We start from the raw sequence: 13,248 nt of genomic DNA, 5'->3' as shown, positions 1-13,248 counted from the left end.
TAAAATAAGAGAAGTGATTTTGATTTTTTTCAATTAGGGCTAGAGTAGGGATGACAGAGAAAATGTTAGAGTGAAAGAGACGAAAGAGAAAGGTTGAGAGGAATGAGAGAGGTGGATAAGGGATTGGGGGTTTCTTTTTTTATTTTTTTAATTTTGAGAATGAAAATTATTAAAATACCCTTAATCTTAAAACTTAGAATTTATGATATAAGAGTATTTTTGTCTACTAAAACCCGTTACATATTACTAAAATATATCAACAGGCGTACGCAAGTTAGCAAACCCATAGAAAAACTGCGGCATCTTCAAACATCCAAGAAAATCCCTGCAGATAATGTTTTTCATTTTATATAATGATTTTGCTTTCATAAAAGATTTTAATTATTTAACTTCATTTTCATATATCATACTATTATTCTTTTTTTCACATTACGTATCAATACTTAAAAATGTCATATATTATTTTATACCGTATCTTTCTGTTTATAATAAAATTCAATTTAGAATTAGAAGTAATACTCACATCCGGAATCTCGAGATTAAGAGAGAAATTTCATTAAACTTTGTTAATTAAATTCACTGGCAAATCATTAGTTTAATAGCAAATAACAAAAGAATTTCAATGACATTCGTCTTTTTTTTTTTAAGATTTTTCCAATAGTCATAATAATAATATTTTTATTGTACCTATAGTTTTTTGTTATTATTAGAAAATTTATTAGAGGTTGCTTAGGCTTAAAAGTTTAAATTAAGGTTAATGATTTTTTCAGCTTAATCATAATTTGTTCTTCTTGCTCAAATAACACGTTTTATCTCATGTCAAATACAACAAATACAGTATTAGAAGTAGATTTGATGATTTAGGCTCATTGAAATGAAAATCTGCAAGCATATCCATTGATGTAGTATTTCACTGTACTAATGAACATTGATTGAAATGAAAACTCTGCAAGCATTATGTAACTTCTTTTATTGATATGGTATTTCACTATTGACCATAGATCAAATAAGAATATATATAATTTGAGGGAAGAACAACAGACATCCTGCTCCAGAAAGAAAAAACCAATAAAAAATTAAAAATGGAGTGAAGCATGAGGGAGGGAGGGAAGAAAGAGAGAGGAAAGAAAGGTGCAGATGTTGTGTTTGATTTTTTGACTTAGTGAGAAGCTGAGTTATACTTCAATTTCACATCTCAAACACATGATTTCATACTTCTCAGACCAATCATGTTAAATTATCATGTTCAATCACCTGTGCCCCTCTCCATTCTTCACCAGGATTCACAGTTACAGGCAGCAGTAATGAAGCAGGACCAGTACAGATGAAGTACCCCTTTCCAAATTTCTTTGACAAGGAACCAGGGCTTGATAAATAAATATCCTCAAAACCCATTCTTATCACCCTAAAGAAAATCTCACGTCCCTGAAAATCCAACAGCATTTGTTCATGTCTCACAATGAAAATGAAAAGTGGAAAAGAGTTAAATATGTTTATAATTGCTAAAATACTGATGAACATAGATAATCATTGATTCTAACCTGGTCAATGGTTTCATACTTGGAAGGAGGGGTATTATAGAATGTCTTTAATCTTTCCTCTGGAGGTGCAGAATAAACTCTACTCATCTTATTCTCAAGGAGGGTCATAGTCAAATCTTGCTTACCCCATGTGCCAAACTTGACTTCAGGTTCGGCACCAAAGGAAAACCATCTAGGAGGCTCAAATAACGTAGCTTCAGATGGAGTCAAGATCTGAAAGGGAGAAGATGGAGGAGAGTGAGGGATATATGAGCAGCTTCTCAGGCCTTGAACTGCTGTTCCAGCTCTTGTCTTAGATCGAAAATGGCTTAGTATAGCGTTCGTTAGAGTAGCAGGCTTCGGGCCTAAGTTCTTAGCCACCACTGCAGTGGCCATGCTCACAGGATACAGAGTCACAATGTATGTCAGTTCAAAGAATCTGCTAGCGCAGCTCAATTCAACCTGAAGGAAAAACAACACAATCATCAGTGGTATTGTTTTGGTTGTCGTGAATTGAGTTTTTAATTTACATTAATATCAAAGATTATCCGTTCTTAAAGTTTTAGAACTAAAATATATGAAATTTTGGACAGAAATGAAAGGATAGGTACCTGGAGAGCATCAATGGCATCAGAGTCAACATCAGTAACAGTCCAGTCTAAAGTAGAAGGGAGTAACCCTTTGGCTCCAGGTTGAAGAACTTCATTCATGACCAAACCAACGCCACCTTTGGCCTTGTATGGACCAGATTCAGTTGCAGGAATTGTGAAAAGAGCCTCCTCGAAACCATCGTCTTTCCAATGAACTTTTGGTCTGTATGATGTGACATGAGCATCAGGAATACTTAGCCTCAAGGAGCTTCCATTTCTGATAGTGAGCTCCACAATGGGGATGTTATCAGAGTCGAAGAACTTGATGCCTTTTCTGCCAAATTTCTCAGTGAGTGAGTCAGCAGTGGGAAAAGTGACCGTAGAAGTGTTTGCTGCTGAGGAGGCCTTTATTAAGTTGAGCTTGGGAAGAGATAAGGAAAGAAAAGAAGCCATGGAGAAGTTGAAATAAGCTAGCTACCTCATTTAACAGCTTCCACACAGACTAGTGATGAACATGCTGTTGCTAAGGTTCAGCCTTACACAACTATCTATTTGGATTTTTATTTTGGATAAAAATGAGCTTTTTGTTGGCTTTTTGCTTACTCACTGTGTTACCAACTGAAAAATCTTGAAAGGGTCAATCCAATAAGTTCTGAACGGACAAGAAGGAAAACTATGCTCTGCCACAAATCTCCTTTGTTATCCATTTTGGCCTTTTTCCTTTTATTCTAGGATTCTATTTTTCTTTTCTTTCTTTTTCTTTAACTTTAGGGCATGAGTTTAAGGTAATCACAAAATAAGCCTTTCATCACATAATCATTCTTTGAATTGAAAACTGATATTTTAGCTCAAGAGAATACAAGACTATTTTTCTGTCATTTCTTGTAAAACACTACTTGTGGGAAGGTGAAGGGTTTCTTAATAGGAATCATTATACATGAATTTAATGTAGAGGTTTTCAAATTTAAGAGAACACGGATCTCCATTTTAACTGAACCATGGTTTAATAACAATTGACGGTTAACATTTAACTTCGTTTAAAGAGTCACACATCCAAAAGAACAAATCTATTTTGGATTAGATTTGCCAATTCCTTAAAAGTAGGAACTTGGAGCACGATTAAAGCTTTAAAAACTCATTATTACAAAGTCGTCATCATTGCTAAGAGTTATTGTAATCTTCATGGTAAGAATCTTCATTTTGAAGAGTCATTGTAAGAGTTGTTTGTTACATGTATTCACAATTTAATTTATGAAAATTTCACCGGAACCCGTCAACTCTAAGATGCTTTTGCAACTATAATTCCACTACAAACATTTTACAAGACTCTAACTCTAAATAATATTTTATTTAATTATTGGTAGAAAGATATATTTTATAAACAAAAACAAACAAAAAATCCACTTATTCTTAAGATTAAGAGTTTTATTTAAAGAAAAGTTTTATAAAACACGTCTTAAACTAATAAGATAACGTTTAAAAACTTCTAAGATCCTGTATATAAGCTCTTCAATAGAGATGTGGAAAGAATTGATTAAAAGACAGGTCATAAATATGTACACAAACCCATTAATCAAATCGAACTAGATTCGGTTGATTCAACAATTTTATAGAAAAACGCTCCTATGATAATATAAAACATATTTTAGTTTAAACTTCCTATGACTGCATAAGCAAGCACGTTTTATTAAACGAGACAAAAGAAGCTGAAATCAGATACTCCACTACAGACCAAGATCACATAATCAGAGATTTTGAAACTACAAACAACACCACTCACTACTATCACTAAGAAAATGAGTAAAAAACTAAACAAAAACAAAAACAAAAATCACGGAATCACTATCACTGGTTTAACAGCTCTTAGAAGAGTCTTCAGGTGCTGTGGTAGATCCATCTCCTCCTTCTAGGGGGCCCTCTGAATTCATTCTATCTTCTGCTGTATTTGCAGTAGCAGCTTCCTTCATCAAGGTAGCATCTAGAGACTTCAGTAATGTGACTGTCCCAATTGTTAAATCACTGGGTTTGCTGATCTGTTTTGAACAAAATATCTTGTAAGGTTCATTTTATACTCAATTTAGCTTGCATATAGAAGGAGGAAATCAATAAAACACAGCACTCTAAAATTTGCAGAAACATGTCAAATGTGGGAAGTTGTACAACGTGATACGAGGACATGAGTCTCACCTGTTTTGGGAACTGCTGCTCCTTAGATTTTTTCTCCTGAGTTGCCTTTTCACGAGCCTCATAAAACTCAAAATCATCCAAGATGCATGTTTGGCTTGAATGCTCCTTGAAAACTTTCACAACTTGAACTCCCTTCTCAAACTTAACCTGCAGAAGAGACATATATAAGAGTTTAGTTGAAAGGAAGAGGGGTTCGTGAGGTATCATACAACCAACAAGGATCTTCTGCAGCCTCTGCATCAGAAATAATGAACCATTGATCATATTCTCTCTTTACTAGTTACTATTATCGTAACCAATCAATGGTCCTGATTTTGCAGCACCGTGGCTGTAGAGAGATTTAGCTGTAGAGGATCCAAGTTGATCATGAAACAAGCTGCCAAGGAAATACCTCCTGAGTATCCCTGCTATTTGTTACAGGTTTGTTTTCATTGTTTTCTAGTGTTATATGCCTCAATGCGCTATTTGGAATATCCTTTATGACATGCCACTTCACAGAAAAGCAACCAGTCCACCTGTCCTGCTGCCAATAATCTACACTTTTACCAAAATCAACAGGACCCAACATCTCTGCTAAACCAACAAATTGCCCACTAGTGTTGACCTGAAAGAAAAAAATGAATGAGAAGAAACAAGTGGATTAGAGAAACCAAGAAAATCTAAAAATTGGCCAATTAAATGCTGCATGTGACACTGACCGAAAATAACAAAAATATGGGACAGCCACCAGTCTTTCCCTTCGCTTCTTGATACGCCGCATCCAGTTTTTTATTGCCATTAGGAGTACTTGCCCAAACACTATACTTAATGCTTTTATGAATATCATCCTCACTATAGGATTTGATGACAAAAAACTTGGCATCAGAATAATTCTCTGAAAAATCTTTCCCATTGTACTGTTCCTTATTGGGTACTAAAAGAACTTCTTTGTTATCGCTCTTCACTGGAAGGTTCTGTCCTTTCAGTAGTAATGTAACAGGTCCAAGACTCTTGTTATTTTTATTATCAGAACTTTTGGCAGCTCTTGGTCCCTTGTTTAGCTCACTGAAACCTTCCATACTTTTTTTAAAACCATTGCCGTCACTTGTGGCATGACGCTTGTAATCAACTGAGCCCATTCTAGATCCATATGCAGCAGATCCAAAACGAGAATTAGCCCTAAATGTGTTCCCAAATTGGCTGTACATCCTGTTGCTTGGATACATCCCGTTCATGAATCCAGAAACCAGTTCAAGTCCAGATGGATATCTGGAACCATACAAGTTCTGCAATTAAGAAATCATATTTAAGTTGAATTTTGAATTGATTTTACAAGAAGGCACAATAAACAGAAGGAGGAACTACTGCATCTATATGAAATGCAGAATTTACATAGCATTATGATCAAGTAAACATGAAGCACTGCTAACATATACAGACAGTATTATAAATGGCAAGTTGGCTGGTGAACATAGACTAATTTGCTTGGATATTTTCAATTAAGAAAAATACACACAGCACAACGGCTTGGGTTAAAGGTTTTCATGCTTTTAAAGGGAAAAAAAAAAAAATAATCAAAGGTCACTTAGGAAAATCACACTCAGGAAGGACCTTCATTCCAACATACCGGAAAAGATGGAAGTTGCTGAAGAAGTCCTTGATTCCTTTGAGAAGAAAAATCTTTGACAGGGGCCATTGATGAAGATAAACCAACCTTGGCTCCACGTTTGGACTGTCTATCAGATATTAAGGACATATCTGATGGGACTGGCAATTGTGTAGCATGGGTACTCGTTCTAGGGCCCTGATATCCTGACAAAGGGGCATAAGGTGGCAAGCTAGTCCCTTGATAAGAATCATTTGAATGCAATGTTGTATGCTGGGAACCTGTTAAAAATGACTTTAACCCATTTTTATTTGTGAAATCACTATTGGCCATGTTATCGGTGTTTCCTTTATTCATAACATTTAATGAAGCAACATGATCAGCATCAACTGCAGTTGATATTTCTTCTTGTGTAGCAGTGATTTTGTTTGGAGTAAATGACACGTCAGCAGAAGCTGGAGATTTGTAATAAGAACATGGATATTGATACTGTTGCAGCGCATAATGCTGACCATCTTGTTGAATCATTGGAGAAGAGGAATTGGCCGGTGCATATGTTCCATATGGTGTATAACCATAACCGTGATGATACATATAAGAGCAGTTGTCTCCATAAACACCCTGTCATAATATCAAACGAACAAAATCTTTATTAGATGGCTAAAAGCTTCCCTTGCTTTCTTTGATCTACATTTTATCATAAAAACTATGGGAAACAAAACCTAACACAATGATAAAGACAAAAGATGGGACTTTGAGAAAAAAAAAATACAGAAGGAAATTGTTAGACAGTTGAAACAAACACACTCATAACTTTGATGGTAGCCAGCACAGTTTAGAACTCTCAGAAATAACCACACAATTAAAGAAGCAGCTAGCACTAGTCGAACATCAATTAATTTTAAAGCTAACGTTTAACAGAAATTCTGATGGCCCTCATTCAATGGATCTTAGGCAACATTATTCTCAAAATGACCCAACCAATGATATTCAGTACAAAAAACATAATAATCACAAGATTGGAAACCAGAGAACAAGGTTTTTACCTGAGTCATGCCCCCATCAAGGTTCATATATCTGGAATAAACATTCCAATCACCTTGCCCATCATAACCTGAAATATAACCATCATCATATTTCTCTAACAGTCTCGGCACCCATATTGTGCAGTCAATAACATACTTATCCTCAAAACCCACAGCAGCTTACCTTACCTCCATAATAGTATGCCGAAGGGTATCCATTTGGAACAAAGCTTGAATTTGGATTGAACGGCTTGCCCATCCCTTTGGCTGCACCCTTGGAAAAACCAGGTCCATTCTGCATACAAATAGACTACAATAATTAGACAACATTGCACAACACCAAACACCAAGTGCTAAAGACACTTCATTGACCAACCAAAGAAAATGAAACAGTGAATTGGAAAGCTTGAAGCACCTTCTTCGCAGGCTCGGTAACTCCAATGGCTTTTGGCTCAGAATCCAGGGTCAAATTTTGCAATAAATCTGCAGTTTCTACGCATTATGGTAAAGGAAAACCGTTTACTTCTAATCTAGCATCATTATTCACAGCAAAAGAAATTAAGAGACAAAGACACCCATATTAAACAGCAAAACACAACAGAATAAAAAAGAAGAAAAATTGAGCAACTAAACATTATTATACAGAACATAAAACTGTCCAGATAAACTAAGACTCTCAATATATTCTTATGAGAACTTTTCCTTTCAAGAAGAGATTTGTTGGCAAACTCTAGACTCTGAATAAGTAGTTTACAAAAGGAAAAAATTAAGAAATAATTTATTTTCTTTTAAAAAGGGGTTTTGACTTAAAAGCAATTGACCACAATGTGTGTTTTAGCCATAACCTAAACTTCTCAAAGCCAAAGAATGAAGCACAACTGTAATTACAAAAGAAAAATTGCATAGAAGCCTTCATCAGTGAAGTACACACCTAGCATGCATAGCTCAGAGAATTGAATAACAAATTTTGTAACTTTAAGCAATGAGCAACACGGAAATTAAATAGAATAGAAATAGGGTTTTGAAAATAAAGGATACTGTCAGAAGTAGGAGCAACAGCTGCCATGATTGAAATCAGAGAGAAAAAGGGTCGCCGCCAACTCCGTGTTCTTTGGGTTTCAGACACAGAGAAAGAGAGAAGAGGGAGAGCTAAGAACCTATTACAGTATTTATATTTTATATTTATATATTTAATTATTTATATATACCAAGAAAGGTTGCCTCTTCGGTGTAGCAAAAATATTAAGTTCTTAATATTGAAACATATTAATAAATTAATGTTGAATAATATTAATAAATTGAATGAAATGATTCATTTGTCTTAAATATGAAATGTTGTGTGTTTTGAAATTATTCATGTAAATATTTCTTTTGTTAATAATTTGGTCAATTTATTTTCATTTTTCAGTTAAATGTCTATATAGGTTTTTAGAAGAATATTTTGGAACTTGAAAGTATGGTTCGAACCGATAAATTCTTATATTTTATTGAGATTCATCTTCTATCTCTTTTAGAAATTTTGTTATGGGATATACTAATATCATTAAATATTATTCAACTTTGTAAGGTGTAATTTTAGTTTGGTTTTGAATTTATTTAAAACTTTTACAATATATGTTAAAATTGAAATTAGTTGATCAATTGGAAATGTCAATTAGATTAATTGTGAATTTCTGAAAATACCCAAAATTTAAATAAATGGTAAATAACTTTTAGAAATATTTTTCACCAAAATATATTATTGTGATTCACGCCATAATCAAAACAAAATTTAGAAATATAAGTATGTTCATCTTACGATTAAAATAAACACTAGATACAACCATCTCATTGAAAGAAAAAGTGATTAAAACAAGACAACAATTTTAATGTATATTTCCAAACAAAAACAAAAAAGAAATAGTTATAGATAAACCTAAAAATTCCGTATGAAAAAAACAAAAATGCTCACAAAGGTCTTGTTAGCAAGGTCCACCCATAGTCTAATTTATTATTTTTCCAAAAGAGAAACATATTCTTTAAAAATAAGTTTCATAAACATCTACTTTAAAAATATCTTTATATAAAATACTAATTTGATCAGTTTTGGCTGTGCACTGAAAAAATCGAATTTAACTTATTAATATTGACACCATGGGTATTGAGAAAGAGAAACACGATCCATTGAGAACTTATTCTAGTTCTTTTAGAAATAATTATATATATGTAATGTAATTTTTTATTGTTTAAAACTTTGAAATAAATAATATTTCTTTCTTAAAACAATTATTTCAAATTAAAATTTAATCTCAATTTTAAAAAGTTTAGATAGTTTATTTTATAAAAATCATCTAAACAATGGTTAATTTCAAAGGAAACCCAATTAATCATTTCATATTTCATATTTTAAAGGTAAAATTTTAGAAATTTTTTTTCTTAAAAAAAAATAATGATGTATATGGCAACTTGTATGGTTAAGGGTGACAAAAATTTTGCATATTTCTTCCTCATACTAAGTTGGGGCAAAACTAGAAAATAAAGCTATGCAAGTGAAAGTAATGCAAAAAATAGAGACGGTGGTGGTTGCTCTCGGTTTGGAGGTCTAAGTAGTGAAATGAAGATAGTTGATAGTGGTCTTAGAGAAGTTAGGTCAATTCTAAAGATGGATGGCTAGAGGGATCTCATCAGACAAATTAAGAAAAACTCAATAATTTGATAGTATTTCATTACAAATCTCAAAGTGAGTTTACAAGGGAGAGAATTTTCTATTTATAGATGAAGGTGTCTCTAAAGTAGACTACAATCCTAAAATATTATCTTGTACCAAACCCTAGCAACCCTATATTGGTGAAGGAGTTGACATGTGGTATTCAAACTTTTAGAAAAATTCTCCACTCCCAGAGTGTCATGTGGAAAGCTACTTTAATAAAAGTTTCTTCGCTTGAAAATTGACACATCGTCACTACCTTTATAAGAAAACTCTTCACTAAGAGCTTGTCATATGACTACCATGTCTCATATGGAACACCCTTCACCAAGCTAGGGTTACAAAAATAATCACCCAATATTAGCTTAAGCTAGTCGCAAATATTGCCCTAGAACTTAAGCAAGATTGTTAAAAAAATCCTATAGTACTTAGCCCTTAATACAAGGCCTAAAAGGAAACACTACATTACTTGACCTTTAATACAAGATCTAAATATTCCTAATTTACTAAGAGAAAGAACTTTTCTTCAACTTACATAGATGACTTTATCTCTTCTTGAATGTGTTTGGGCCATGGCTAGGGGATATGTCATCATCTCATCCCTCTTATAGAGGATTTATCCTCAAATCTTCATGTTTCTTTATGACAAAACCCTTTTCTTATTATTTGTCAACTTATGTATCATTCCTCTAGGATGAAAGATCCATATGCAATAATCACCAAACAAAGTTTCAATTAATTTTTGTTTCACATGAAAAATATATCTTGATGAAAGACTAAAAAGCCTCATGTTAATTTTGGAAAGCTTTCCTCTAGAGTTTTCAAGGCCTACTTCTAAAGAGTGTTTTTGTCCACTTTGAGTTAATTGTAATCTATAAGGCAACGTTAACTTAAAGTGTGATTTTAAAAAATTTAAAGAGCTTAAATAATGGGAAGTGAAAATAAAGTTGAAAACTTTTCAAGAGTAAAGGTTAGAATTATGAAAGATGGTTTAATGATAAATTGAGAAAAGTTAAAGGATTGGAAAACTCCATTTATTATATTGGTTTCAATGGTTATTAAGGGAGTGATATATGTCTTTAGTAGCATTTTCTCTTTTTCTCTTCTCTCAATCTCTTATTCTCTCATTTATTTCTTATCCCTTTCTCTTGTATTTTTCTCTTCATAGTCTCATTTTTCCTCTTCCTCTTACTTTTTTATTTCTTGTTCCTTTTTCTCTCTTTGTTCTCCCTTCCTTATTTTTTCTTCCTTTCTTCTTTAATATTCTTTTGTATCCTCTCATAAGGTTTTTTTAAAATTCCAAGTTCTTCCTCTAGAATGACAAGTTGGGTCTCTCTTTTAATATTCTCCTTTTCCTATTGTATGACCTCTTATCTTCTTCAAATTTTTAGTGACTTTAGTTCTTGAGTAATTTGGTTTCAACTTTGTGGAACTTTTTCACTAAAGTCACTACTAAGTTTGTAATAAAGATCCATAGTCATTTTTATGCATCTTATTTATGTATTTTGAGATTAAGAATCTTTTTCTATCAAAAAATAAATTATTGCTTTTGCCAATTTTTTTTAATAATTTTAGTTCCTTGGCCAAATGTTTTCAACTTGGTTGGACCTTTTCACTAGAATTACTACCAATTTGGTAAGAAGGTTCCTTAGATATTCTTATGGTTTTCTAAAATATGCAAATAAACAAACTTGTATTTCAAAAATAAATTCCTTAAGAGCTTTAAGAAAGCAAAAGCATTCAAGTTCACTTTCAGGAAAGGGAGGAGAATCATTAAGGAGTACTTAAAATCCAAGCCCTCTTGCACCAAAGTTCTCAAATGAAATTAGGTTTGACACACAAGTGGACACACACTAAACTATAATCAATTAAACTAGACTATGCAACCTAATGGTAAAGTTAGAAGACTCTTTGGAACCTTCAAACGTTTACTAATTAATAACGTTTTCACGTATGGTTTATATGTTGTTGTTAGGAAATGTGATTAAGCACCAAAGACTCCCTGAACATACCTAACAAGGCTGTGAGCTACAAGTTCAAAAACAAGACAATTCTAAAAAATGTGCAATACAAACATATGGTACTTGTTTTTCTTCAAGGTGTTTCATTTCTTCTCTTCTTGTCTCCTTCTTAAGGATTCAAGGTCTAAAGAGGTCTCCAATCCCCTAAGATTCTATGTCTAGGTTCGATTTCCTCTGAATAAGTTCATATATAAAAAACCAAACCAAATCTGAGAGGTAGAAATCCAAGAGAAGGCAAATAAAGGCCAAAATGAATAAAAGCTCTTTAAAAGGAGTTACAGTAAGACAAAACCGAGAGTGTTAAACAAGACAAACAAGAAAATAAAGATTAAGAACAAATGTTAGGCATACAAAATAAATACCTAAAGAAAGGCACTACAATAAATCAAAAAACCAAAAATAACTAGAGTAGAAAAATTGTTGCTTCTTGTTTTCACAAGCAATGAGCTAATAATGTACTATGGACACTATTTTAGAATCAAATGCATGTACTCAAGTTGTTGGACAGAGGCAATATGTCATGTAATAGGCAACCACTGAATCAACGTGAAAGTTCACACATAAAGTTAGTGATAATGGTCCCTTGTACATACTTTTTTTTTTTTTACTTTTGTGCTTTTCTTTCGTACCTTTTGTCTCTTCTTTTTTTCTTTTGCTTTCAGCACACATAAACACCAATACACACCACAAATCAGATTTAAAAAAAAATAAAATATTTTAGAAGCTTAAAAGTTCATGAGACACAAAATGGAAGAAAATTCTACTAGAATCAAAATAGAGCATGAAACTCAAACAAACAAAAGAGGAAGTTAATTGTAATAACTTGAAATGGCCTAATGACAAGTATGAACTATGCAAAGTAAAAACACTCAAATGGATGTATATAGTGCAGTTTTGAATCCAAGTTGAACATATTTTTTGTGATTTTTGTGAAGCTCAAACTAGGAGAAAATGACATAAAAATGACTACACGTGACTTTAGACAGAATGGGTGGATTTAAAATAAAAATGACCCAACAAAACATCATAATTGAACCATATAAATGAAGAAAGGTTCAAAAAAATATAAAAGCACACAAAAAACACAAGTATATAGAAGCCTAAAGCAAATATGTGAATGGTTTCGAAGAAAGAATAAGACAAAAACCATGAAAATAGCTCAATAATTTTGGCAACTTTCATTACAAATCTCAAAGGATGAAGGTTTCTCCATAGTAGACCAAAACCCTAAAATGTTATCTTACACCAAACCTTATAAATCTTACCTATTAAAATTACTATGCATAATCATGTCTATTATTTTACTTCTCATATCAAGTAAAAAGCTAATTAACCAAAGTACATTATCAATTATTGGCAAAAACTCATTCAATCACATGAAAGTTTCTAACTTTAATCAAAGTAAATTCTCAATTAAAATTAAAAATCCTTAGACTCGTGATTTATATACTATTTAGATTTAACACCATGTTAACTTGTTATAATTAAAAATCATTAGTTTTACTTGTTTAGGAGATAAAAGACAGAAAAATATAAATTATAAAAATAAAAAATAAAAGAACAAACAAATTTATCCATCTAATCTCATAATCCAATTAAGAAATTACAGTAGAATCAACCCCAAAGGCTTAACA

General features: G+C 32.4%; 2 protein-coding genes across 3 annotated transcripts; both read right to left on the bottom strand.

Annotated features, from left to right (window-relative positions):
- Positions 1 to 932: 932 nt before the first annotated feature.
- On the bottom strand, positions 933 to 2,734 carry LOC106753790 (photosynthetic NDH subunit of subcomplex B 2, chloroplastic). Its single transcript, XM_014635645.2, has 3 exons — positions 2,132 to 2,734; positions 1,542 to 1,982; positions 933 to 1,425 (listed from the first exon to the last, which is right to left on the bottom strand). Exons 1-3 carry the CDS (start codon positions 2,561 to 2,563, stop codon positions 1,228 to 1,230), a joined length of 1,071 nt encoding a protein of 356 aa, XP_014491131.1. The 5' UTR covers positions 2,564 to 2,734; the 3' UTR covers positions 933 to 1,227.
- A 981-nt stretch (positions 2,735 to 3,715) lies between these two features.
- LOC106753967 lies at positions 3,716 to 8,084 on the bottom strand. Of its 2 annotated transcripts, XM_014635875.2 has the most exons (9): positions 7,946 to 8,084; positions 7,323 to 7,399; positions 7,097 to 7,202; positions 6,929 to 6,996; positions 5,904 to 6,503; positions 4,996 to 5,562; positions 4,689 to 4,901; positions 4,298 to 4,444; positions 3,716 to 4,143 (listed from the first exon to the last, which is right to left on the bottom strand). In XM_014635875.2, exons 1-9 carry the CDS (start codon positions 7,971 to 7,973, stop codon positions 3,964 to 3,966), a joined length of 1,986 nt encoding a protein of 661 aa, XP_014491361.1. In that variant the 5' UTR covers positions 7,974 to 8,084; the 3' UTR covers positions 3,716 to 3,963. The 2 variants fall into 2 exon arrangements, with proteins under 2 accessions (XP_014491361.1, XP_014491362.1); XM_014635876.2 differs by lacking the exons at positions 7,323 to 7,399; positions 7,946 to 8,084 and having other exon boundaries at positions 7,092 to 7,202.
- Positions 8,085 to 13,248: the final 5,164 nt, after the last annotated feature.

This window comes from Vigna radiata, unplaced genomic scaffold (assembly GCF_000741045.1).
Source record: "Vigna radiata var. radiata cultivar VC1973A unplaced genomic scaffold, Vradiata_ver6 scaffold_7, whole genome shotgun sequence".
NCBI classification, from domain to species: domain Eukaryota; kingdom Viridiplantae; phylum Streptophyta; class Magnoliopsida; order Fabales; family Fabaceae; genus Vigna; species Vigna radiata.
Note: the sequence above shows the minus strand (reverse complement) of the source record. Positions and strands in the feature narration are given on the sequence as shown.

Bases quoted from the DNA above. Each gene is read 5' to 3' on its own strand.
- LOC106753967 (XM_014635875.2), bottom strand. From the start codon at position 7,973: ATGGCAGCTGTTGCTCCTACTTCTGACA. The intron at 4,902-4,995 runs GTCAGTGTCACA...TTTTTCTTTCAG, and splicing joins CCATATTTTTGTTATTTTCG to GTCAACACTAGTGGGCAATT. The intron at 4,144-4,297 runs GTGAGACTCATG...TGTTCAAAACAG, and splicing joins AGCAGCAGTTCCCAAAACAG to ATCAGCAAACCCAGTGATTT.
- LOC106753790 (XM_014635645.2), bottom strand. From the start codon at position 2,563: ATGGCTTCTTTTCTTTCCTTATCTCTTCCCAAGCTCAACTTAATAAAG. The intron at 1,983-2,131 runs GTACCTATCCTT...TTTTTCCTTCAG, and splicing joins ATGCCATTGATGCTCTCCAG to GTTGAATTGAGCTGCGCTAG. The intron at 1,426-1,541 runs GTTAGAATCAAT...TTGGATTTTCAG, and splicing joins AGTATGAAACCATTGACCAG to GGACGTGAGATTTTCTTTAG.